Raw genomic sequence first — 25,748 nt, 5'->3', positions numbered from 1 at the left:
CTGCGCCTGCGCCGCAGCCCCGTCGCATTCGCGTCCGGCAGGCGGGAGGGGGCCCCGTGTTGACTATTGGTGTACGCGGGCTCAAAGCCCCCACTGAGCGTGCGCACACCCGGCCGCTACAGCCCTCTGGGCTGCGGAGCCGGAGTTGGTCCCAAAGCGGAAGTGCTTCTCGGGGCCAGTTTTCGTAACGGTCTCCTCTGCAGCGAGCACAAAATCTGTGTCGAGAGAGAGGTTGAGGGGGCGAGTGGTAGGGGTGATGGGCTGAGTGATGGGGAGTTCTGGGGGACGAATGAAGCGGGTTTTGGGGCGTCACTGATGTGGGAGGTTGTGGGGTGGACCGAGAGGTCAGCGAATGAGGGTTTGTGGGCTCAGTGGTAGACAAAGTTATGGGGCTAGTCGGGGTTGAATGGGGCATATTAAACGTTGACTTTTACACATTTTCCAGCACAGTGACCTGCGCTAAGGGTTCATACGCACCCCTCAAGCTCCTCCTTAGGCGCCCCCGCCTCTCCCTCTGTTCCTCTCCCCTTGCCCGAGCCCCGAGGTAGGGGCCTTGTGTGAATGCTCCAGCTGAAGTGAATCTGCACCCGAAGGCTTCCTTCTGGCTCCTGGGCAAGACGTCCCCAGTGAGGTGAGGAGAAGCAAGAAGAGGCACCTGAGAGAACTCACCTGATTAGGGGCCTCGCGCAGAGCCTGGGGCTTGGGAGGCGTGGGCAGGGTCTGGTGTTGTGGGGTCTGGCGGGGCGGGGGGGTCGGGCTTAAAACGCCTGGGAATAATAGTGTTAAAGTTCAGTGGGGTTTTTTTTTGGCATTTAACACGTAACACATTTGCATTATAGATTGATTAGAAAATAGAGAAGAAAATAAAAGAGAACTAATTTTAGCCCCCTCTGTTTAAATGTTCATTCTTTAGACACTTTTTAGTGTGTATAAGGGATATGCATTTTTAAACATTTAACGTATGGTTTTAAAATGCGTTCCTGAAGTTTGATAACCTGCCTTTTCTTTCATTTAGAAGTTACTGCCATTCAGCTTAAAGATTTATTCTGTAACATTAAAAAAACTTGTAATTTAGATATATGTACAGAAAATACACAGATAATAAGTGTACAGTACCATACAACATTATTTTCAGTAGCTACATAGAATTTAATCCCTTGTATTTCCTTATTAATCCCATATGGGTCATAGAGGATCGTTTAAGTTTGGCATTGTTAAAGTCAATGCTGAGATGAAGGTACTTACAGAGAAATTATGATACATTATTTCATTAAGGAAAATACCTAGAAATACAATTTCTGAGTCAGTACACAAGTATATATAGAAGAAAACCTTTTGTGTTAGATGTTCACATGAGGAAAAGACTCAAGAATACACAAGTGGTTGTTAAAACCACATGGTCGCCCAAACTTCCACAGAGCAGCTTCATGTGAGGGGATTTCTAGGCAGATAATTCTGGGCACTGGAAGCCTGATGGGGTCTCTCATATGCTCTCCACTTCTCCACTCTTTTAGCTCAGGCTTCACACATCTCTGTCTTTTCCCAAGAAGAGCAGGAAATGGCCAAACCCCAGGTAAGGATATTGTCTGTTCCTTCTTTTATTTTACCATGAATGTGATGAGCGATGTAGGAATCTCAGACATAAAAGAGAAAATTATTTATAAATAAGCATTAGAATCAGGGAAAATGAGACAGCAGCAAGGCCAGATTAGAATGTAGACAAATGTCTTAGGGCAACAGTTACGCAGTACAATATTAGTTGAGTTGCAAATTTCTCTTTGTGCCTCTGGCAGCCAGAGGTAATCTGGCTCACTTTACTCATCAAAGAGAGAACACATCAAGCCCTCAGGGAAGTAAAGGTTTCCTGCAATTGCCTTTCAAGGCATTTCTTTGCTGAATCGTCGTGTGGATGGTGGAATTGTCTTCAGTCACAGCCTAATGATAAATGCAGCCTCTGGTTTCCTGCAGATATTCCTTATAGCATTCTTCAGTGAGCTGGAGACATAATATCTAGATGTAATTTGGGAATGAAATATCTTAGGGAATTTGTTTGTCTTCCAAATGATTTTGCTGAAGTAATTTTCTCAGTTGGACTTCTGATTCTCATTTGGCCAGAGACAAAGTCCTGTAGGCACCCACAGCCCACCATCTTTTTTCTTTCACTTAAATTTTTTTTATTTTTAAAATTAGTGTACAGTAAAATTGATTTTGTAGTCCAGGTCGATAAATGTTAACACCTATGTAGATTGTTATAACTAATCTATGGGATAGAGAATAGTTTCATCCCGCCAAAAAACTGCCTCATGCAACCCCTTTTAGTCATATCCTCCCCTCCCTGTAACCTCAGGCAACCACAGACCTGTTCTGTGTCACTAGAGTTTTATCTCTTCAAGAATGTCATATAAATGGTATCATACAGTATATAGCTTTCCTTTTTTCAAATTAAACTTTCTTTTGCAACAGTTGATTGACATGCAGTTGTAAAAATAATACGGAGAGATCTCATGTATCCGTTGCCCAGTTTGCATCAATGGTAGCATCTTGCAAAGTTATAGCACAATGTCACAACCAGGATATTCACATTGATATGGTTAAGACACAGTCCCATCACCACAAGGATCCCTTATGTTACCCTTTTATAGCCACATCCATCCATTTCCCCCCCTCACCCTATGCCTAGACTTCTAGCAATTACTGATCTGTTCTCCATTTCTAGAATTTTGTCATTTCAAGAATGTGATATAATTCAAATCACATAGTCTGTAACCTTTTGAGATTGGATTTTTTTTTTCACTCAGTATGATTCCCTGGAGATTCAGCCAAGTTGTGTGTGTCCATAGTTCTTTCCTTTTTATTGCTGAGTGGCATTCCATGATGTAGATGTACCACAGCTTATTTATCCATTCTCCTGTTGAAAGACATTTGAATTATTTTCAGTTTTTGGCAGTTGTGAGTAGAGCTACTTTAAACATTCATACACAGGTTTTTGTGTGAACATATGTTTTCATTTCTCTAGAGTAAATATTGGATTGCTGGGTCATATGGTAAGTGTATGGCTTAACTTTTTAGGAATCTGCCAAATTGTTTTCTAGGATGGTTGAATTATTTTTCATTTCCACCAGTAATGTATAAGAATTCCAATTGCTTCACATTTTTGCCAGCACTTGGTATTGTCAGTACAGTTGACACTTGAACAACGCTGGGGTTAGGGGCACTGACTCCCCCAGTAGTTGAAAATCTACCTACAATCGGCCCTCTGTATGTGTGTTTCCAACTAACTTGCAGATCGTGTAGTACTGTAGTATGCATTTATTGAAAAAAATCCACGTATAAGTGGACCCATGCAGCTCAAACCCATGTTGTCCAAGGGTCAACTGCGTTTTTAATTTTAGTCATTCTAGTGTGTAGTGTTATCTCATGATGGCTTTAATTTGCATTGCCCTAATGGCCAATGATGTTGAATATCTTTATATATGCTTATTTACTTTTTACATATCCTCTTTGGTGAAGTGTCCAATCAGGTCTTCTGCCCATTTTTAAATTGGATTGTTTGTTTTATCACTATTGAGGTTTTTTAAAAATTATTTAATTTATTTATTTTTGGCTGTGTTGGGTCTTCGTTGCTGTGGGCAGGCTTTCTCTAGTTGTGGTGAGCGGGGGCTACTCTTTGTTGCAGTGTGCGGGCTTCTCATTGCAGTGGTTCTCTTGTTGCAGAGCACAGGCTCTAGGTGCGTGGGCTTTAGTAGTTGTGGCACATGGGCTCAGTAGTTGCGGCTCGAGGGCTCTAGAGCACAGGCTCAGTAGTTGTGGCACACGGGCTTAGTTGCTCTGAGGCATGTGGGATCTTCCCGGACCAGGGCTCGAACCCGTGTCCCCTGCATTGGCAGGCGGATTCTTTTTTTAATTAATTAATTAATTAATTAATTAATTAATTAATTAATTAATTTTTGGCTGTGTTGGGTCTTCGTTTCTGTGCGAGGTCTTTCCCTAGTTGCGGCAAGCGGGGGCCACTCTTCATCGCGGTGCATGGGCCTCTCACTGTCGCGACCTTTCTTGTTGCGGAGCACAGGCTTCAGACACGCAGGCTCAGTAGTTGTGGCTCACGGGCCTAGTCGCTCCGCGGCATGTGGGATCTTCCCAGACCAGGGCTCCAACCCGTGTCCCCTGCATTGGCAGGCAGATTCTCAACCACTGCGCCACCAGGGAAGCCCCCTGGCAGGCGGATTCTTAACCTCTGCGCCACCAGGGAAGCCCAATCACTACTGAGTTTTGAGAGTTCTTTATATATTCTGTGTACAAGTCCTGTGTCAGATCCATGGTTTGTAAATATTTTCTCCAAGTGTGTAGCTTGTCTTTTCATTTAATAGTGTTGTTCACAGAGCAAGAATTTTTAACTTTGAAAATGTCCAATTTATAAACCATTTCCTTTATGGGTTGTGCTTTTGGTGTCAGGTCTAAGAACTCTTTGCCTAACACTAGGTGAAATGGAAAACCTCTAGTCTTCTACCTCCTATGTAGAGAAAAACCCAGTTCTTTCATACTGTGTCACTCCTGTGAATCTTTCTTTACTCTCACACAGAACGCTTCACTTCTGATACTTCTGGTCACCAAATGTGTGGAGGTTTCCCCCCAGAACAAGCAATTCTCTGTGACACCAGCTGGGTGTTCTACAACTTAATTCTGATACTGTCTACCTGGAGATTGTGTCAGATCCCACAGGTTAAGAGCTCAGTTCCACAAGACTGCCCCCACCTCCCAACTTAAGATGCCAGTCAGAAGCCCAGTGCTTATCACTTGTGCTTCTGACCAACCAGCTGTTGATTGGAGCTTCCAGCGACCCCCTCTTTGAGTTCGACTAATTTGCTAGAGTGTCTCACAGAACTCAGGGAAACACGTTCCCCAGTTTATTAAAGGATATGGTAAAGGATACAGATGAACATGCAGATGGAAGAGATGTGTAAGGGCAAAGTATATGGGAAGAAGTGTGGAGCTTCCATACCCTCTCTAGGTCCAGGTGTGTCACTCTCCTAGCACCTCCATGTGTCTACCAATTCAGAAGCTCTCTGAACCCAGTCCTTTTGGGTTTTTATGGAGACTTCATTACATAGGCATGATTAACTCATTGGCGTTGTTGTTATTTATTTATTTATTTGGCAATTGGCTTTTGATTCAACTTCCGGCCCCTCTCCCCTTCCCCGAGGTTGGGGGGCGGGACTAAAAGTTCCAACCTTCTAATCACGTGGTTGGTTCTCCTGTCAACCAGCTCCCCCTCCTTAGGTGGGGGGTCCCAAAGTCATCTCATTAACATAACAAAAGACACCTTTATTGCTTTCCTCACTTAAGAAACTCCAAGGGTTTCAGGAGCTCTTTCTGCCAGAAATTGGGAGCTAAGACCAAAAATATATTTCTTATTATAAATCACAATATCACCCTAGGTCATGAAGATTTTCTCCTATTCTATAAGTTTTACAGTTTTAGGTTTACATTTAGACCTAAGATCCATTTTCCATTAATTTTTATGTAAGGTGTAAGGATTAGGTCGTGGTTCATAATTTTGCAAATGGATTTCTATTTGTTCTAACCCCATTTGTTGAAAGGACCATCTTTTCTCCATTGAATTGATTTTATGGTTTGTCAAAAATCAGTTGGCCATATTTGTGGGGTCTATTTCTCGACTCTCTTCTGTTCTGTTGATCTGTGTATCTAACCCTCTGCCATTACCACACTGTCTTCATTACTGCAGCTTTATGGTAAGTCTTGAAATCAGGTAGTATGACTTCTCCAACTTTATTCTACTTTTTCAAAAATTTTTGGCTATTCTTGTTTCTTTGCCTTTGTCATTATATATCAATTTTAGAATAATTTAATTACTTTTTTTTGGCTGCGTTGGGTCTTCGTTGCACGGGCTTTCTCTAGTTGTGGCGAGCAGGGGCTACTCTCTGTTGTGGTGCGCGGGCTTCTCATTGCGGTGGCTTCTCTTGTTGTGGAGCACAGGCTCTAGGCGTGTGGGCTTCAGTAGTTGCAGCACGTGGGCTCAGTAGTTGCAGTGCACGGGCTCTAGGGTGTGCTGGCTTCAGTAGTTGTGGCACGTGGGCTCAGTAGTTGTGGCACACAGGCTCAGTTGCTCCGCGGCATGTGAGATCTTCCTGGACCAGGGCTTGAACCCGTGTCCCCTGCATTGGCAGGCGGATTCTTAACCTCTGCGCCATCAGGGAAGTCCCCTTGCTAGGACTTAGATAGGAATTGAGTTAAACCTATAGATCAGTTTGGGGAGAATTGACATCTTTATTATGCTGTGTCTTCCAGTCCATGAACACAGTATGTCTCTCCATTTATTTAGATCTTTTATTGATTTCATCAACATTTTGTAATTTTCAACATACAGAGCATATACATTGTGTATTAGTCTGCTCAGGCTGCCATAAAACGCCACAGACTGACTAGCTTAAACAACAGAAATTTATTTTCTCACAGTTCTGGAGGCTGGAAGTCCCAGATCAGGGTTGGTTTCTGGTGAGAACTTTCTTCCTTGTAGACGGCTGCCTTTTCACTGTCCTCACACAGTCTTTCCTTTGTGCATCTGCAGAGTGAGAGGGAGCTCTGGTGTTTCTTCCTATTTTTAGAAGGACACCAGTCCTGTTGGATTAGGCCCCACTCCTATGGCTTCATTTAACCTTAATTACCTTCTTAAAGGCCCCATCTCCAAATACAGTCACATTGGGGGTTTGGGCATCAACTTAAGAATTTTAGGGGGGGACACAGTTCACTCCATAACAACATGGCATGTTTCATTTTTTAAGCCATTGTAAATGGTTTTGTTTTTAAAATTTCAATTGCGAGTATTCATTGCCAGTATATAGAAATATGATTGATTTTTGTTTGTTGACCTTTGCTATGGTCTGGATGTTTGTGTGCCCCCAAAATTCACATGTTGGTATCCTAATGCCCAAGGTAAGTGATGGTGTTAGCAGGTGGGGCTTCCTCTTCTTATTTATTTATTTACATCAGTAATACAGAATTTTTATTTTTATGGATTTTAATTTTTTTCAGTGGATTATAATCCATTACTGTCACTGTTTATTTTGCTGCTCACTTGTCCCTGGGTTATCCAGCGGGAGCCCCTTTAAGCTGGCTTTTGTGTCCTTTTGTCACATCCTGATAATTTTCTGAGCACTTCCTTAGTTTCGACATAATAAGATGTTCCAGCCTCCATCTTTTACTTTCCCTACCCCAGGCCTAGAATCAGCCATTTCTTCAAGGAGCACTGGTTCCTGTTAGTAAATAATTATTTATAGAAATCAAAATCTGGGTGCTGGGTGTGCTCATTGCTGCTGGGCGTCATTACTTCTAGGCCCTTTCAGTGAACTCTGTGTGTGTGTCTCTATTTATATGTCTGTGTATGTATGTGTGTGTCTGTATATACACACACACATACCTTGAATTCATACAATATCCCAGGAATCTTCTTAGACTTCTCTCATTCCATATTTGCATCTGCCTTCACCAACAGTGAGAGCACTGGATCCTAGCATCAATATATTGACTCATTTGCTCAGTCTTACAATATACAGAAAGTAGAATCAGAATTCCTGCACCCACATCTGTGAAAAATCAACCTATTGAGTACAGTACATGATTTGTTTGCATGCCTTTTGTACTGAGGATATGTAATCAAAGTACTCTGTTTAGAAGTTACTTGAATTAATTTTTCCTTTTTTTTTTTCCTAACTAGTGTGCTTATGTTATTTATTTGGTATACAGTTAGGTTCATTTTTTTCTGTTGGTATTCCATTTTAGATTTTCTTTCTTTCCATTTTTGTTGATTTAATTTTATTCTTTATATGTAAAATGTTAATATGATTTGAAGAGACAAAACTATACAGAAATATATACACATAGTTGTCACCTCTCCCCTGTACCTTCTACCCTATTCTCACTCTACCTTGGAGATAACCAATCTTGTTAGCTTCTGATTTATGCTTATAGTGTTTCTTTTTAAAAGAAGCAGATAAAGGTATATTTTAAAAATTTCCCCTTCCTTCTTACTCAAAAAGGTAGTATACTTTATTTATAGTCTTTTGCACTTTGCTTTTTTCCCTTAGCAATATAACCTAGAAATTGCTCCATGTATGTTTACAAATATTGTCCTCATTCATTTTATTTTAATTGAGATATAATTGACATATGACATTATATTAGCTTCAGGTGTACAACACAATGATTTGATATTTGTGTATATTGCAAAATGATCACCACAATAAGTCTAGTTAACATCCATCATCACACAGTTACATGTTTTTTTCTTATGATGAGAACTTTTAAGATTTATTTTGTTAGCAACTTTTATATATACGATACAGTATTATTAACTGTAGTCACCATGCTGTGCATTACATCCCCAGGACTTATTTATTTTATAACTGGAAGTTTGTACCTTTTGACCCCCTTTACCTATTTTGTCTACCCCCCTCCCCACCACCTGGCTCTGGCAACCACCAATCTGTTCTTTGTATCTATGAGGGTTCTTTTGTTTGTTTGTTTGTTTGTTTTTAGATTCCACATATAAGTGAGATCATATGGTGTTTATCGTTCTCTGACTTATTTCACTTAGCATAATGCCCTAAAGATCCATCCATGTTGTCACAAATGTAAAGATTTCCTTCTTTTTTATGACTGAATAATATTCCATTGTGTGTGTGTGTATGTGTGTTTGTATGTATCACATTTTCTTAATACATTGATCCATCCGTGGACACTTAGGTTGAGTCCATGTCTTGGCTATTGTAAATAATGCTGCAGTGAACATGGAGGTGCATATATCTTTTCCAGTCAGTGTTTTTGTTTCCTTTTGAAATAAATACCCAGAAGTGGAATTGCTGGATCATATGGTAATTCTATTTTTAATTTTTTGAAGAACCTCTATAGTGTTTTCCCTAATGGCTGCACCAATTTACGTTCTCACTAACAGTGCACAAGGATTCCCTTTTCTCCACATCCTTGCTGACACTTGCTATTGCTTGTCTCTTATAATGGCCATTCTGACAGGTGTGAGATGATAGCTCATTGTAGTTTTGATTTGCATTTCTCTGATGATTAGTGCATCTTTTAATGTGCCTGTTGGCCATCTGTATGTATTCTTTGGAAAAATGTCTACTCAGGTCCTCTGCTTATTTTTTAATTGGGTTGTTTGTTTTTTTGATACTGAGTTGTATGAGTTCTTTATATATTTTGGATATTAATCCCTTTTCAGTTATATGATTTGCAGATGTTTTCTCCCGTCTGGTAGGTTGCCTTTTCATTTTGTTGATGGATTCCTTTGCTGTACTGAAGCTCTTTATTTTTTATGTAGTCCTATTTGTTGAGTTTTGCTTTCGTTGCCTTGCTTTTGGTGTCATATCCAAAAAAATCATTACCAAGACCAGTGTCAAGGAGCTTACTACCTATGTTTTATTCTAGGAATTTTATGGTTTTGGGTCTTATGTTCAAGTCTTTAATCCATTTTGAGTTAATTTTTGCACGTAGTATAAGATAGTGCTCCAGTTTCATTCTTTTGCATGTGGCTGTCCAGTTTTCCCAACACAGTTTATTTTAGAATTTATTAAAGAGGCTGTCTTTTCCCCATTGTATAGTCTTGGCTCCTTTGTCATAAATTAATTGACCATTTATGCATGGGATTATTTCTGGGCCTTCTGTTCTGTTCCATTGATCTATGTTCTGTTTTTATGCAAGTACCATACTATTTTGATTACTACAGCTTTGTAATATAGTTTGAAATTAGGGCATGTGATGCCGCCAGCTTTGTTGTCCTTTCTCAAGATTGCTTTGTCTATTCAGGGTCTTTTGTGATTTCATACGAACTTTGGATTGTTCTGTTTCTGTGACTTGTTCATTTTCATAGCTGCATAGTATTCTATTAGTGGATGTACCAGTTTGTTCAACCATTCTCCTATATACATGTGAATTTTGGTTGTTTCAGTATTTTGCAATTAAGAATAATGCTGAAATGAAATATACTGTGCATAAGTTGTTTCCTTTTTGTGCAAGTATATCTTCTATGTAAATTCCTACAAGTGGCATTGATGGGTCAAAGGGTAAACACAATTTATTAGATATTGCTAAATTCCCTTCCATAAGGGTTGTACTGTTTAACATTCCCACCAACAATGTATGATAGTACCTGTTTCTCTATGGCTGTACCAACAGAGAATATTGTCTGGCTTTTAAGTTTTTCCAATCTGCTAGGGAAGAAATGATATCTCTGTATAGTTTTAATTAGCATTACTATTATTATGAGTAAAGTTGAATGTAATTTCATATATTTAAGAGCCATTTATGGGAGTTCCCTGGAGATCCAGTGGTTAGGACTCGGCACTTTCACTGCCATGGCCCCAGGTTCAGCTCCTAGTTGGGGAACTAAGATCCTGCAAGCTCGCAGTGCAGCCAAAAAATAAATAAAATATCTATAAGAGCCATTTTTATACCTCTTGTTAATTGTCTTATGTTTTTTGTCTAATTTTCTATCATGTATTTGTTCTTCGTTTCCCTTTGATTTTTAAGAGTTCTTTATATATTAAGGATATTAATCTTTATCTGTGATATATGTTACAGCAATCTTTACTTGTGATATATGTTGCGACAGATTTCCCCCCTGGTTTGTCATTTGTCTTTGGACTTATGTGTTTGGACTTGCCAAAGTGTTTTTATATTTTTGTGGTTGTATTTATTAATCATTTATTACATCTGAATTTTTATTCATAGTTAGAAAGTCTTTCCCTCCATTCAGGTTATATGGACATTCACCCATGCCTTCTTCTAGTACTTTGTTTGGTTTCAGTTTTTTACATTTAGCTCCCGATCCATTTGGTGTTTATACTTGTGTATGTAATGAGGTATGGATCCAATTTAGCCTTTCCCAAATTGCTCTCCAGTTGACCCAGCACCATTTATTAAAAAGTGGGTCTTTCACCCTGTGCTTTGAGAGAATGCCTGTATCAGAGTATGTTCTGGTATCTGGTAGGGCTACTCCCTTCCTCACAGTTTCTCTTTTCCAGACTTTTTCTAGCTATTGTTGCACATTTATTTTTTGATATGATCTTTAGTACTACCTTGTTTAGTACCATTAAAAAGCTTGTTTTTTAAATTAGGATCAGATTAAATTTATAAATTAACTTAGGGATAACTACATGTTTGTGACTTTCTATCATTCTATCTATGAAGAGTTGGACAACTCTGAAGTTAGAGGGAACTGTCCCGATAAGAGACCACCCTCACTTCTGACACCAATTACAAGTTTGGGGGTCCCCAAGGTCACCCTTAGGTTTGACAATTCACTGGAGGGACTCACAGAACTCACTGAAAGCTGTTATACTCATGGTTATGGCTTGTTACAGGGAAAGGATACAGATTAGAACCTGCCAAGGGAAGAAGTACATAGAGCAGAGCCCTAGAAAGTACCAAACATGGAGCTTCCATTTTTCTCTCCCCATGGAGTCAGGGTGCATGACTTTGTGTGGTTGGCATTGATGTGTGATAGTACACATGGAGTTCTGTCAACCAGGGAAGGTCTTGTGAGCCTCGGTGTTCAGAGGTTTTTTTTTTTTTTTTTTTTTGGTAAATATTTATTTATTTATTTATTTTGGCTGTGCCGGGTCTTAGTTGTGGCACTTGGGATCTTCACTGCCGCATGCAGGATCTTTTAGTTGCAGCCTGAAGGATCTTTAGTTGTGGCATGTGGGATCTAGTTCCCAGGCCAGGGATCGAACCTGGGTCCCCTGCTTTGGGAGCACGGAGTCTTAGCCATTGGACCATCTGGGAAGTCCCCCAGAGTTTTTAATTAGGGCTTCATTTTATAAGCATGATTGTCCATGTGGCTGCTGTCTGTCTCCAGCCCCTCTGGGAGTGACCCAAAGCCCCCACCCTAAATCATGTGGTCGATCTTTCTGGTGTGGCCAGTCCCCACCTAAAATTACATCGTTACGCTATTCATGGTGACTCAAAGCCCCTATGCAAAACATACTTCTGCCCTTCCTTCCTTCCTTCCTTCCTTCCTTCCTTCCTTCCTTCCTTCCTTCCTTCCTTCCTTCCTCCCTCCCTCCCTCCCTCCCTCCCTCCCTTCCTTCCTATCTGGTTATTTTAAGGAAATTACCATTTATTCTAATCTTTACTGTTTTTTTTTTTTAAATCGGGATTGGGTATTGAATTCTGTTTCAATATTTTTGTATCAGCATTTCTTATATTAATTATCTTAATCATGTAAGTTTTCTCTTTAGGTCTGTTTAATGGTGATTTATGTTAATGAATCTTCTAATATTGAACTATCATTGTATGCCTGGAATAAATTTTAGTTGGTCATGATGTATTATTGTCTTAATGTGGATCTATTCTTTTTGCTTATACAGTTGACCCTTGGACAACATGGGTTTGAACTGTTTGGGTCCACTTATATGTGGATGTTTTTCAATAGTAAATACTGCAGTACTACACAGTCCATGTTTGGTCTGTGCTAAAATCCACAGATGTGGAAAACCACTGATATGGAGGGCTGACTATAAGTTATACGTAGATTAACCCCCATGTTGTTCAAGGGTTAACTATTTTATTTAGGATTTTTTGCACTGTTGTTCATAAATGAGATTAGTCAGCATTTTCCTATTTTGTACAACCTTAAATGAGTTTATGTGTCAAATTTATACTCAGTTCTTGTACAAATTTGGAAGCTTTTCATTTTTCTATGCTTAGGAAGAATTAGAGCAGTTAGAGTCTTCTAAGGTCTCTTGTGAGCATGAGTCTTATCCTGGGCATATGTGTGGCTTTCTACATTCCCTTGTACATGGGTGCTTTTGAATGTCCTAATTTCCCAAAGAATCCCCCCCAGTATTTCCTTTCAGGCCTTAGGCAGTCTGTTGTCTGTCTGGACTGTAATCTTTTGCCCCAGGCATCTCTGGGTTGTTAGTTTGCCTTGCAGCCTTTAAGAGCAACGCCTACTGCTTTCTGGCCTGAGTTCAGAGTTAGGTGAAACAGAGAGGAGCACCTTGCATCAGTCTTTCTGGTAGCCCCAGACAGGTTAGAACAGACACACACTAATTTGTGAATAAGGTCTGCTCTGCTTCCTTCAGAATTAGGGGTTGGGGGTCCCACATGGGGAACATTGGCTGCTGCTGCTTCAAGACTGCTGTCCTTTAGGAGAGGGACAAGTAAAGATGCCATGAAGTTTTCCTGATGTCTTTTAAGTTGCCTTTTTCTTGATTCCATGTGGTTACTGCAAACCTTTGTTTTCCAGAGTTTTGACAAAGTTGGTTGTGACACTTTTCTGCTTGTTTTTTAATTTTTATTTTTGGGGTGGTAGTGGGAGAGAAGCTAAGGGCTGGGAGCTGCCTACTCTGTCATTTTGCTAATGCCATTGTGGGGTGAATTTCTTATCACCTGAAATATTTTCTCATTTTCTATTGTTCTCAAAGAAGCTTTGAATGGATGCACACTGTTTTCATCTATTTAAGGACAGTGTTGGAGGTTGTGGTGACTTGCACGATTCTTGGCTCAAGAGCCCCCTCTTTTGTCAGTGAGGCAAACTGCAGTTCCCTTAATGGAGACTTTTCTTTTGGCACTGTGGAGGGGCCACTTGTGTGTGCTCTGACTTGTTTTAGTTTGTTTAGGTCATTTTTTGTCTCACATGACCTTCAATTTCCCCCTCTAGCTTTTCCCCTTTACAACCCAATCTCCACATGGTTCTTCCTCATTCCTTTTTATCATCTGCTCCCTTGGAGGCGATGCTTTTTTGTGACTGCCACCTTGGGTCCCATATATCTTTCTTATAGCTGGTGCTGTGATTGATCTAGCCCATTTTTCAGTGTTTTTATACTTATGGTAGGTTTTCTCTTTCTAAGCTTTGATTTCAGCTCATTCTTAGGTTCTCTGCTCCCCTCTCTGTTCTCTTGACTGTTTTCTTCATACCCTTCTCACACTCCAGAAAGGTTTGTGGCAGTAATTTGAAAGCCAGCTGAGCTAGAATTTGGTATTTGTTTTTCAGTTGTAGATAATTAGAAATGTGTATAGTACTCTCTATTTTCTATTATAAGTTATACTGAAGGTATAGGTTATGTATAGTTTTATTTGTTCTTCATATTGATCTGTATAGTTTTTTGGAGGATATGTGAAGAGATTTGGATTTAACTACTTCACCTTTAACAGGTGAAGTTATTCTAAATTACCTGGAGGATCCTTAATTTTTTTAATAAAAAGTTAAGGTATAATCTGTATACAGTAAAATAGGCCTTCAGTGTACAGTTCTGCATCTTTTGGCAAACGCTGCAAGTTTTGACACTGCCACAATGAAGATGTAGAACAGTTCTATCACCTCCCAATACAGTTGACGCTTGGACAACTCGGGGGTTAGTGGTTCCAGCTCCCTGCACAGTTGAAAATTTACGTATAACTTTGGACTCCGCCAAAATTTAACTGCTAATAGCCTAGTGTTGACCAAAAGCTTTACCAATAACATAAACAGTCTATTAACACATATTTTGTATGTTATATGTATTAAATACTGTATTCTTACAATGAAGTAAGCTAGAGAAAAGGAAATGTCATTAAGAAAATCATAAGGAAGAGAAAATACATGTTCAGTACTGCACTGTATTTGTCGATACTTAAGTTTGCGTCGTCTGTTTACAAGATGAATCACGTCTGTCAGTACCTACATTAATATTGTTTTATATGATACAAAATACTGTAGATGTTATACAGATTATTAACAGGACATCAACAATGAAAAGATAATGTGAAAAAGAAATTCATATTTATTTACAGTTATAATGATTCATACATTGATAACGAAGAAGCAGCAATATGATTGCTTTATGGTAGCATAGTGTAGTCGATATGATTGCTTCATGGTAGCTTAGCCTATACACTAATGAATGAATTGTTATATAATTTTATGGCATACAATATTACAGTCATATTCATAATACAGTATTGGGAACATTGTTACATTTTTTAAAAACCCAGTTACCTGTGATGATAGGCTGATAAGCAGTTTCTCCAATTATGAGAGAGAACAGCATACTGTACGGTAATAAAATTCTTTGAAAGCAAAGTTATAAAATAGTAGGAAAACTAACACATTATTAATTTTATATAAATATCACCATATGCCTATGTAAGGATAGAATAGTATCTACGTATATTTTATGCTTTCATGACATTCCTAAATTTTTCTTAATATTTTCAATATTTCTAGGCTATGCAACTCATCTGTGAGTTTTTTCAAATTGTTGCAAATCTCCAAAAATTTTTCCAATATATTTATTGAAAGAAATCTGCATATAAGTGGACCCATGTAGTTCAAATCTGTGTTGTCAGATTGTCAATCTGTGTTGTCAGGGGTCAACTGTATTTCCCCTTTGTAGTCAACCCCTTGCCGCACCCTGGCCCCTCGTAATCACTGATATATTTTTGGTCTCTACAGTTTTGCCTTTCCCATGTTATATAAATGGAATAATACATTATGTAGCTTGTTGAGTCTGGCTTCTTTCACTTAGCATAATACATTTGAGATTCACCCATGTTGTTGCATGTATCATTAGTTCTTTCAGTTTTATTGTTTAGTATTACATTGTATAGATTACAGTTTGTTTTTCACTCACTGGTTGAAAAACATTTGGGTTGTTTCCATATTTTGGTGATTACAAATATACCTGCTATATAAATGTTCATGTACAGGTTTTTGGGTTTACATAAGTTTTCTTTCCACTTGGGTAAATATACCTGTGAGTGGGATTGCAGGTCCTATGGGAGTATATGCTTAACTTCATAAGAAACTAGAAAACTGTTCCAAAGTGGCTGTTCCATTTGCATCCCTATCTATGATAAATGAGACTTCCAGTTGTTCCACATCACCAGCACTTGGCATTGTCAGTTTCTTTTCCCATTCTAATACGTATGTAGTGGTAGCTCATTGTGGTTTTGATTTGTAGTTTCCTCATGGCTAATGATGTTGAGCATCTTTGTATGTGCTTATTTCCCATTTATATATCTTTGGTAAAGTATGTCTCTTTTGCCTTTTTTTTTTTCAATTTTGAGAGTTCTAGTTCTTATGTATTCTCAACACAACTTCTTTGTCAGGTATATGATTTGTAAATATTTTCTCCCATTCCATGGCTTTTTATTCTTTTAACAGTATCTTTTGAGTTTTGGTATCGCATCAAAGAAATACTTGGCAAACCTAAGGTTAAAAAGATTTTCTCTTATATTTTCTTCTAAAAATTTTATAGGTTTAGATTTTACATTTAGGTTTGTGATCCATTTTGAGTTAATTTTTATATATGTTGGAGGTATGGATTGAAGTTCTTTTTTTATTTTTATTTTTTGGCATATGGATATCCAATTGTTCCAACACCATTTGTTGAAATGGGAACTCCCATTTTCCATCAAGTGCCTTTGCATTTGTCAAAAATAATTTTAAGTATAAAGATATAAAGTACCTTTAATTATAACATACATGAAGTACAGTTTATAAGTGTACAGCTTGATGAATTATCACAAAGTGAACACACTGTGGAGACACCCCCAGGTCAAGGTGAAGATTATAACATAAATCACGACCTAAATCCCCCTTCATGCCTTCTTTCAATCAATACCAGCCTCAAAGGTAATCACTCTCCTAACTTCTGACATCATGGATTAGGCTTGCCTGTTCTCTTACTGTATATAAATAGAATCATGCAGTATGTGCTCTTTTGGGGCTGGATTCTTTTGCTCATTAGTACAATTGTGACATTCATCTATGTTGGATATGCAGCTGTAGTTCATTCCTTTTCATTACCACATAGTATTCCTTTGAAAGATTGTGCCACAATTTACCTACTGTATTGTTGAGGGACATTTGGATTTTTCCCACAACTTAGTATTAGAAATAGTGCTTCTGTGAACATCCTTGTACTTGTTTTCTAGAGCACATGTGCATGATTTTCTCTAAAGTGTGCACCTAAGAGTAGAATTTCTGGGTCATAGTGTTTGCAAATCATTAACTTTAGTAAATAATGCCAAACTGTTTTCCCAAGCAGTTATACCAGTTTTTAACATTCCTACTAACAGCGTGTGCGAGTTCCCATTTCAACACAATCTTATGGCATTTTAGTCATGTAATTATAATGTTTCTGGTGGGTGCCAAGTGGTGTCTCAATGTGGCTTAAATTTTCATTTACCTGAGTGCTAACAGGGTTGGGTATATTTTCTTATGTTCATAGAACATATGTCCATATGTTTGTTTTTTCTTTTTAATGAAGTATCTATTCACATCTCTTGTCTATTTTTCTGCGTTGTTGGTATGTTTCTTTTGATTTGTAGGGGTTATTTTATATGTTCCAGATCAGAACGCTTTATCACTTATGAAAGCTGCCGATAATCTCCCCATCTATAGCTTGCCTTTGCTGCTGTATTTTTAATCTTGTAACATGTATGTCTTTTCCTTTATGAGTAGTGCTTTTCATGTCTTGTTTTTGAATGTTTTCCCTACCCCAAGCTTATGAAAACATTTTCGTATGTTATTTTCCAGACACTTCATTGTGTTACCTTTCACATTAGATTTACAAGTTACCTGTAGCAGATTTTTGTATATAGTGAGAGTTAGGGGGTTAGATGTCATTTTTGTCCCCATATAGATATCTGGTAACCCATCCACATTTACTTGAAAATATCATCCTGTCCCCACTGTTTTGCAGTTTCAACTTTATCATAACTCAGGTGTCCGTACATATTTGGATTATCTTTTTAGTTCTACTGGACTATATGTCTATCCGTCTATCCTTGTGCTAATACCACATTGTCTTAAATATTCTGTTATTTAATGTAATAGTTTCTCTACCATGACTTGTGATTTTTTTTCCCACAGAGTAGGTCACTAACTTGATAGGCATCCTGTATTAAGTTATCATCATGAACTGGGAACCCAGTCAGAAGTTCCCCTACATTCATTCCATCCTTATCACCCAGTTGTAAGCATATTAGAATAAAAGAATGTGCAATTATAGGGACTCATGACATTTGAGGATGTGGCTGTGGATTTCACCCAGGAGGAGTGGCAGTACCTGAACCCTCCACAGAGGAACCTGTACAGAGATGTGATGCTGGAGACCTACAGCAACCTGGTCTCTGTGGGTAAGAATGGCTTCCTCAGGTAATTTTGCTGTTTATGATTATTCTGTCCGATAGAACGCCTTTCCTTTCTCAAGTATGGAAACTTGCAAGGCCTCTGAACTGATTGAAGAGTCTGTCATTAAATTCCATGGATCAGAGTTCCTTTTCCCCCTTTGCTTTCCTGACAAGGTGTTTGTGAACTCAAAACTCAGGTGAATTGGTTTGACGACCATTGTGTCAAGTGATATATCGCTTGTACTGCCCCAAACTCCACCTTCCTTTTTCTCAGAGGCTCTGAAGACCAAGGAGGTATCGCTGTCATTTCTCATTAGCAGGGCAGCAGGTTACCAAACCAGATCTCATCCTCAAATTGGAGGTAGAAGAGCCATGCCTGCCAGAAGGAAAAATCCCAATTTGGAGCTTTCCAGGTAAGTGGGATTGACTCAGGCTGTGGGGACAGGAGGTCCCAGCTTGTCAGTCAGGGGTGAGGACCTGTGAAAGGACTTTGAGGAATATCTCAGGAATGGTTGTTGGAGGACAGGGACATGAACACCTAAGACTGACACCCCCTCCCCTATCCTACACCCACCAGACCACTCTCCTTAAGTTGGTGCTGACCGATAAGTTTCTGCACAGCTCCATTTCCCTGTATAAAGTTGTCTTGTAAATGCCAATCCCCCGGCCCCACGCCCTGCCACTTCTATCGTTCTTACCTCCCACTGCTCATCTGAAGCCAGGCCCACATGAGTCACAGACCTAGGCACTAATGCTCTAATTCCAGATTGGGTTACCTGATTCCATCCAGTTTAGACATTCCTATCAGATTTGTTCTCCTAAAGCATCTTGATTCTCTCTTTAACAATAGCTTTATTAAGATATAATTAACATCCAATAAAATTCACTCTTTTGAAGTGAAACTCAAAAACTCAGGATGTTTAGTATATTCACAGAATATACTATCTAACCATCACCACTATCTAATTCTAGAACATTATCATCACCCTCCAAAGAAACTCCTATCCCTTATCAGTCACTCTCCATTCCCCAACACCCGTCCCCCGGCCAGCACTAATCTACTTTCTATCTCTATAGTTCTGCCTATTCTTGACATTTCATATAAATGGAACCATATAAAATGTGGAATTTTATGTCTGGTTTCTTTCACTTGGCATGTTTTCAAGGTTTGTCCATATTGTAGCATGTGTCATCCCTTTTTATGGTGGAATGATATTTCATTGTATGGATATTCCACATTTTGTTTATCCATTCATTTGTTGATGGACATTTAGGTTATTTCCACTTTTTGGGTATTACAGATAATGCTGCTATGAACATTCATGTAGAAGTTTTGAAATGTACATTTTCATTTCTTTTGAGAACATACATAGGAGTGGAGTTGTTAGACCATGTGATAGCTGTTTGTGTTAACATTTTGTGGAACTGCCAAACTGTGTGTATATCCTGTTCCTCCAAAATTTTTACCCGGTGGTTTTAACGTTCACTGATGATTCTTGCCTGAATCAGTTATTACTAAGATGGTTGGAAAAATGGTGCACTTTCTATCATTCCTTCTACATTTGTAAGTTGGCATTTTTCTGTAAAGAACTTTCCTTCTTTGTTGATTAGTTGGAATACTTCAATAAAGAGGGATTGCCCTCCATCTATTACAGTTGACCCTTGAACAACACAGGTTTGAACTGTGCAAGTCACTTATATGCATTTTTCAATGGTAATGGTACAGTGCTAGATGATCTGCAGTTGGTTAAATCCACGGATGTGGGACCGCAGACTAGGAGGAGAAACTACCTATATGGAGGGCCAACTATAAGTTACAGTTGGATTTTCGACTGTGCAGAGGGTCAGTGCCCCTAACCCCTGCATTGTTCAAGGGTCAACTGTATTTGGTTATATATGAGTTACATGTATTTTTCCATTTATTTATCAGTTTTCAAAATGAGTTGGTTTTGTAGCATCGTTCAAAGCCTAGTATGTCTTTTTGGAGTATCATTTATGGACTTATAGATTTAAACACTTTTATGTTTTGATCCATTGCCTTATCCTTATTATAAATCAAACTGCTCTATCTCTGGCCAGTGGAAACCCCTTCAAGTTGGGTCCCTAGTCTTTGGTAGCTTCCTTGCTTTCTGTTGTTACAAGATGTTCCAGGCTCATATTATATAGTTCCTTTCTCTGCCCTGGAATCAGCCATTTCTCCAAGGAGCCTTGGTTCTTTTTAGTGGTAAATAATGTTTTGTGACCACAATTTGGATGTTAGGGAATTGTTTCTAGGCCTTTTCATTGACATAGCTAGGAACTATGTAAAAAAAGATTTTTAAGAGAAAGATATATCACGTATTCAAATGTATATTTCCAAATCAAATTCTGGACTTAAAGGTTTTTAATTTATTAATCTTACATCTGATGGTAATATTGTTAGTATTATTCTGAGACTGCTGAATATGTATAGCGGGTTGAATCAATTGAGGTAATCATGTTGGTGCCATTGAGAATCAAGACTTTTTAGCATGGTTGTTAGGAAATACAGATGAGGGGATATTTATTACTATTAGGGAATCCTTTTATTTTCAATTTTGCTTTATGAGTATATAAAATATTTGCAAAATATTAACTTGGTTCCAAAATCAAACCTAGAAAATAAAATCAAATCTAGAAAACAAGGTATATTCAAAGAAGTCCAGCCTCTTTCCCTCTCCATCCTATTCTCTCTCTTCCTTCCCCCATAGGTAACCATTTATTAAAATTTAAAGATTTATCCTTCCATTGTTTTTTATAGTATGGGCCTATATTATTTTAAATATATACTTATATATTTGTTTCCTCCTTAGAAAAATGGTAGCCTACTGTGCTTATTTTTATACACCTTCTTTTTTCAGTTAATTCAAGAACATGTTAAATATACTGAGATAGTCCTTACTTCTTTTTATAGTAATGTAGTGACTCAATCATAATAGTAGTAGCTGTATTGCATTAGTGGTAGTTGTTGTTCTAGTAAACATTTGAAGTGCTGTACATAAACATTACATTTCAGTGGGCACTGTTATAATTCCTGTTTTCCAGGTGTGAAAGTAAGATGCAAATAGATTAGCTAATATGCCTAAGGTCACAGAACATGTAAAAGTCTGATCCAGGATTTGATCCTGGCCTAGAGAACTTACGACCCTAGCCACATGTGCTATGTTGCTTCTTAACCACCTAAGGAGGTCCAGATTCAGTAGATCCTTGGTGGAGCTTGGGTCCCATCAAATGTATTTTGTAAAAGCTTTTCTTATGATTATGATATTCACTCTCAGTTAAGAACTAGTGCTTTACTATGGAAAGAAAGGAAGTCATAGGAAGAGAAGCCACAGCTGCATGATCCCTTTTAAAATTCAGAATTACTCTCAAATGTTGTTATTAAGTCTAAGTGGTAATATGAGTAGTTATTGTACTCTTCTTTCAACTTTTCTGTATGTTTGAAATTTTTCATATAAAATTTTAGGAAAAGGTGAGAAGAAAACTAAACTACAAAAAATAAAAATTCAGTGTATGTGCAAAAAGTATTTACTGTCCAGGATACCATTGGTTTTAAGACACACCACTGAGAAATAAAATTTGCCACCAATTAATTTATGACATGTCATTGATTGTAAGGTGAATCTGGATTCAGAGGTTTTAAAATGTGGAATAATATGCATCTTATAATTGATGAAGTATGGTATATTAAAGGCAAGGCCTTGCAATTTTAACTGTCTAAATGAGTGGTACAGATAACTGACTACTTTAGAAGTTAATGAAAGTTAAAGTCATTGAGGAAGATCAGATTAAGCTTTTTTGAAAAGACTGAACTGCTTCTTGAAAGTTATCTGGATTCTGAATATAGCAAAATATGGAGGACTGGGCTATGTGGGTGATGGAACACGAGGAAGGGTTTGGAGTTAATAATAGATGGGATTTTAGTGGAATTAGTGTAGACAGAAGCAGAAGGTGGTGTTGAAGAACTGTGAATGCAAACTTGGATGAATACAAAGGTGAATCCAAATTGGGCAAAGATATTTAGGTTTCTTTGTTTTTGTAAGGCTAATTATTCTAGATATTTCTCTCATTTACTGAGAATGTGGGTTTCAGGATTGTTGTAAGATTTGAGTCCACGAGTCACAGTGTTGTATTTCTGTCTAGGTGGAAATAGTGTAAGTCAGGAACAGTTAAGAGTTCATATGATAAATAAAGGGTGATAAGATCCCCAGAGTGATGTAAAAGTAGAGGTAAGAAAGACTGAGATGTTAGGGTAAGATTGTTTTTGGTAACAAAAAGTCTAGCAGGTGGGAGTTTAGTAAAAGAACAGGATTTGATGGCTGTGATTCTCTCTCCAGGAACTCATAAAATGAGATATCAGTATCAGCTTTCATATGGCAGGGCATTTCTTAAGAAGGTCCATTCCATAATGTGAAAGTATAAAGATGGTTTATTGTACTTCTTTCTAGAAGAAGCCTGCCAGGTTGATGAACAGTTTGAGAGACAGCATCAGGATGACCAAGATAAATATCTGATGCAAGTTGGATTCCCTGACAGGAAAACAATTACCACCAAGAGTGGCCTTGACTATAATGAATTTGGAAATATACTTCATCTGAGTACAAACCTTGTTGCTTCAATACAAAGGCCCCATAAATATGAGTCATTTGGATATAATATGGTAGATAATTTAGACTTATTTAGTAGAAACTCTGCAGGAAAGAAACATGATAATGAATGTGCAAAATTATTCTTCCATACTGAATATGAGAAAACAACTCCTGGAGTAAAACCCTATGGATATAAAGAGTGTGGGAAGACCCTCAGGCAAAAGAAAGGTCTTAGTCTACATCAGAGAATTAAAAATGGAGAGAAACCCTTTGAATGTACTGCATGTAGGAAAACCTTCAGCAAGAAGTCACACCTCATTGTACATTGGAGAACTCATACAGGAGAGAAACCCTTTGGATGTACAGAATGTGGAAAAGCCTTTAGCCAAAAATCTCAGCTCATTATACACCTGAGAACTCATACAGGAGAGCGACCCTTTGAGTGTCCAGAATGTGGAAAAGCCTTCAGAGAAAAGTCAACTGTCATTATACATTACAGGACTCATACGGGAGAGAAACCTTATGAATGTAACGAATGTGGTAAAGCCTTCACTCAGAAGTCAAACCTCATTGTCCATCAGAAAACCCACACAGGAGAAAAAACTTACGAATGCACCAAATGTGGGGAATCTTTCATACAGAAGCTTGATCTAATTATACATCATAGTACTCATACAGGAAAGAAACCCCATGAATGTAATGAGTGTAAGAAAACTTTCAGTGATAAGTCAACTCTCATTATACATCAAAGAACTCATACGGGAGAGAAACCTCATAAATGTACGGAATGTGGGAAGTCTTTCAACGAGAAGTCAACCCTCATTGTGCATCAGCGAACTCATACAGGAGAGAAACCCTATGAATGTGATGTGTGTGGGAAAACCTTCACCCAAAAGTCAAACCTTGGTGTACATCAAAGAACTCATTCAGGAGAGAAACCCTTTGAATGTAATGAATGTGAGAAAGCATTCTCTCAGAAATCCTATCTCATGCTACACCAGAGAGGTCATACAGGAGAGAAGCCCTATGAATGCAATGAATGTGAAAAAGCATTTTCCCAGAAATCATATCTCATTATACATCAAAGAACGCATACAGAAGAAAAACCCTATAAATGTAATGAATGTGGCAAAGCCTTCAGAGAAAAGTCGAAGCTCATTATACATCAGAGAATCCATACAGGAGAGAAGCCCTATGAATGTCCTGTATGTTGGAAGGCTTTCAGCCAGAAGTCACAGCTCATAATACATCAGCGAACACACACAGGAGAGAAACCCTATGCGTGCACTGAGTGTGGCAAAGCCTTCAGAGAAAAATCAACATTCACTGTACATCAGAGAACTCATACTGGAGAGAAACCCTATAAGTGTACAGAATGTGGGAAAGCCTTTACTCAAAAGTCAAATCTTATTGTACATCAGAGAACACATACAGGAAAGAAAGCCCATGGGAAAGGCCATACCCGGAAGTCTAAGCTCATTTCACATTAGAGAGTCAACAGTGCAGTTATCTTCACTGAAGGAAAGTTTTGTCAGTTTAAACATTTTAAAAGTATGTTCTGACTTCTGGTTTAAATATGGGGAGTAAAGTCAGCCTTTTATCCTTTCCACCTCAGTCTTCACCCAAAAGCTACTAGGAGAAAAAGAAGTGGACGTGTAATCTCTGTATCTGACAAAATTAGGAGATCGCTGAAGCCCTGATGAGAGGGCTGCCAGAGGCAGAGGAAATCAAGCACCAGTGCAAGGAGATTTCAAAGGCTAGAGAGGAGTGGTCAAGGCTGCAGATGTGAGATAGCACTGGTAAGGACTCTTAGCCGAGTTTTAGGCGGAGTGCAAGACCAAATAGATACATAACAATGGTAACAGAGAGCATGGGCGGGTGGGACGTTTCCTAGACCCATTTGGAGTCTCAGGAGAGACAGGCAGGGGCCTCAACAAGGAATTGCTCAGACAAGCCATATTTGCAGAAAGTAGTCTATACTCATGAGCGGAGCAGTTGGCAGGGGCTGGGGAAAGAGAAGGGAGTGTTCTTGTGAAGAACCCAACAGCTGCCCCTATTTACTGACTCTGGAAAGTCAAATCTGAAAAACCTACCAAATGCAAAAGTAATTCCAGTTAGAAAAACTCTGATCTGCCTAGAATGTGGCCCCATTTCTTCCCTTACATGAACTTCCAACAAACAACAAGTCCAGGAAAAACTCTTACTCAATGAGGAGTGATTCCAAGGCAATCAAACCCATAAATGTACATGGCTTTTGAGCCAGCAGTTCCACTTCTAGGAATGTATATACTCATGCATGTACAAAATGATGAACACACAGAGGTATTCAGTGATGCACTGTTTGTGAATACAAAAGACTGGAAGCTTTCCACATGGCTCCTGAAATCCTGGAATGTTCGCACAGCAACCTTTTAGGTAGACCAAAAAAAAAAAATGGATAAAGAGAACTTGGACACCATTTGTGTAGTGATGTGGGATGACCTCCAATATACATTATTAGAAAAGCAAGGTGCAGGATACTGAGGATAATATGCTACCATTTGTAAGTAAAAAGGAGAACAAATGGTGAATACATAATTGAGTATATATGCATAAACTATCTCTGGAAAGATATACGAGAAGCTGGGAACCCTGAATACCTCTGGGAAAGGGAAGGGGAAGTGGGTGGCTGGAGGGAAGGAATTGGGAGGGAGACAACTGTATATCCTTTCAGAACTTTTGAAAATTGTACTATGTGGATGTACTACCTTTTCAAAAAATAAAACTTTTTAAAAAGCATATTTTCTATTACTGTTCTAATGAAGTCAGATTCTAGATGTAGGATTTCATAACATTTAGTATAGATATGCTCAATGTGGAGTTTAATTTTTTTAGAGTGAGTAAATTGAATTATCAGTCAAACAAACAAAACAGATATCCAGCCAGTTCCAAAGGCACACAAGCATTGCTTTCTTGAGGTTGCCAAATAAAGTGATTCTAAGGTCAGCTGGG

The 25,748-nt window shown here is 38.5% G+C and overlaps 1 protein-coding gene across 5 annotated transcripts; it reads left to right on the top strand.

Moving 5' to 3' along the window:
* Positions 1-94: 94 nt before the first annotated feature.
* On the top strand, positions 95-25,537 carry ZNF182 (zinc finger protein 182). Of its 5 annotated transcripts, none has more exons than XM_082446513.1 (6): positions 95-231; positions 446-631; positions 1,515-1,573; positions 18,030-18,156; positions 18,468-18,563; positions 22,617-25,537. In XM_082446513.1, the coding sequence occupies exons 3-6, from the start codon at positions 1,559-1,561 to the stop codon at positions 24,245-24,247; spliced, it is 1,869 nt and encodes a 622-aa protein (XP_082302639.1). In that variant the 5' UTR covers positions 95-231; positions 446-631; positions 1,515-1,558; the 3' UTR covers positions 24,248-25,537. The 5 variants fall into 5 exon arrangements, with proteins under 5 accessions (XP_082302639.1, XP_082302640.1, XP_082302638.1 ...); XM_082446514.1 differs by having other exon boundaries at positions 105-247; positions 18,471-18,563; XM_082446512.1 differs by having other exon boundaries at positions 105-247.
* The last annotated feature ends 211 nt before the right edge of the window (positions 25,538-25,748 follow it).

This window comes from Balaenoptera physalus (genome assembly GCF_965194825.1).
Source record: "Balaenoptera physalus genome assembly, chromosome: X".
Taxonomy (NCBI): domain Eukaryota; kingdom Metazoa; phylum Chordata; class Mammalia; order Artiodactyla; family Balaenopteridae; genus Balaenoptera; species Balaenoptera physalus.
This window is presented reverse-complemented; position numbering and strand designations above follow the sequence as displayed.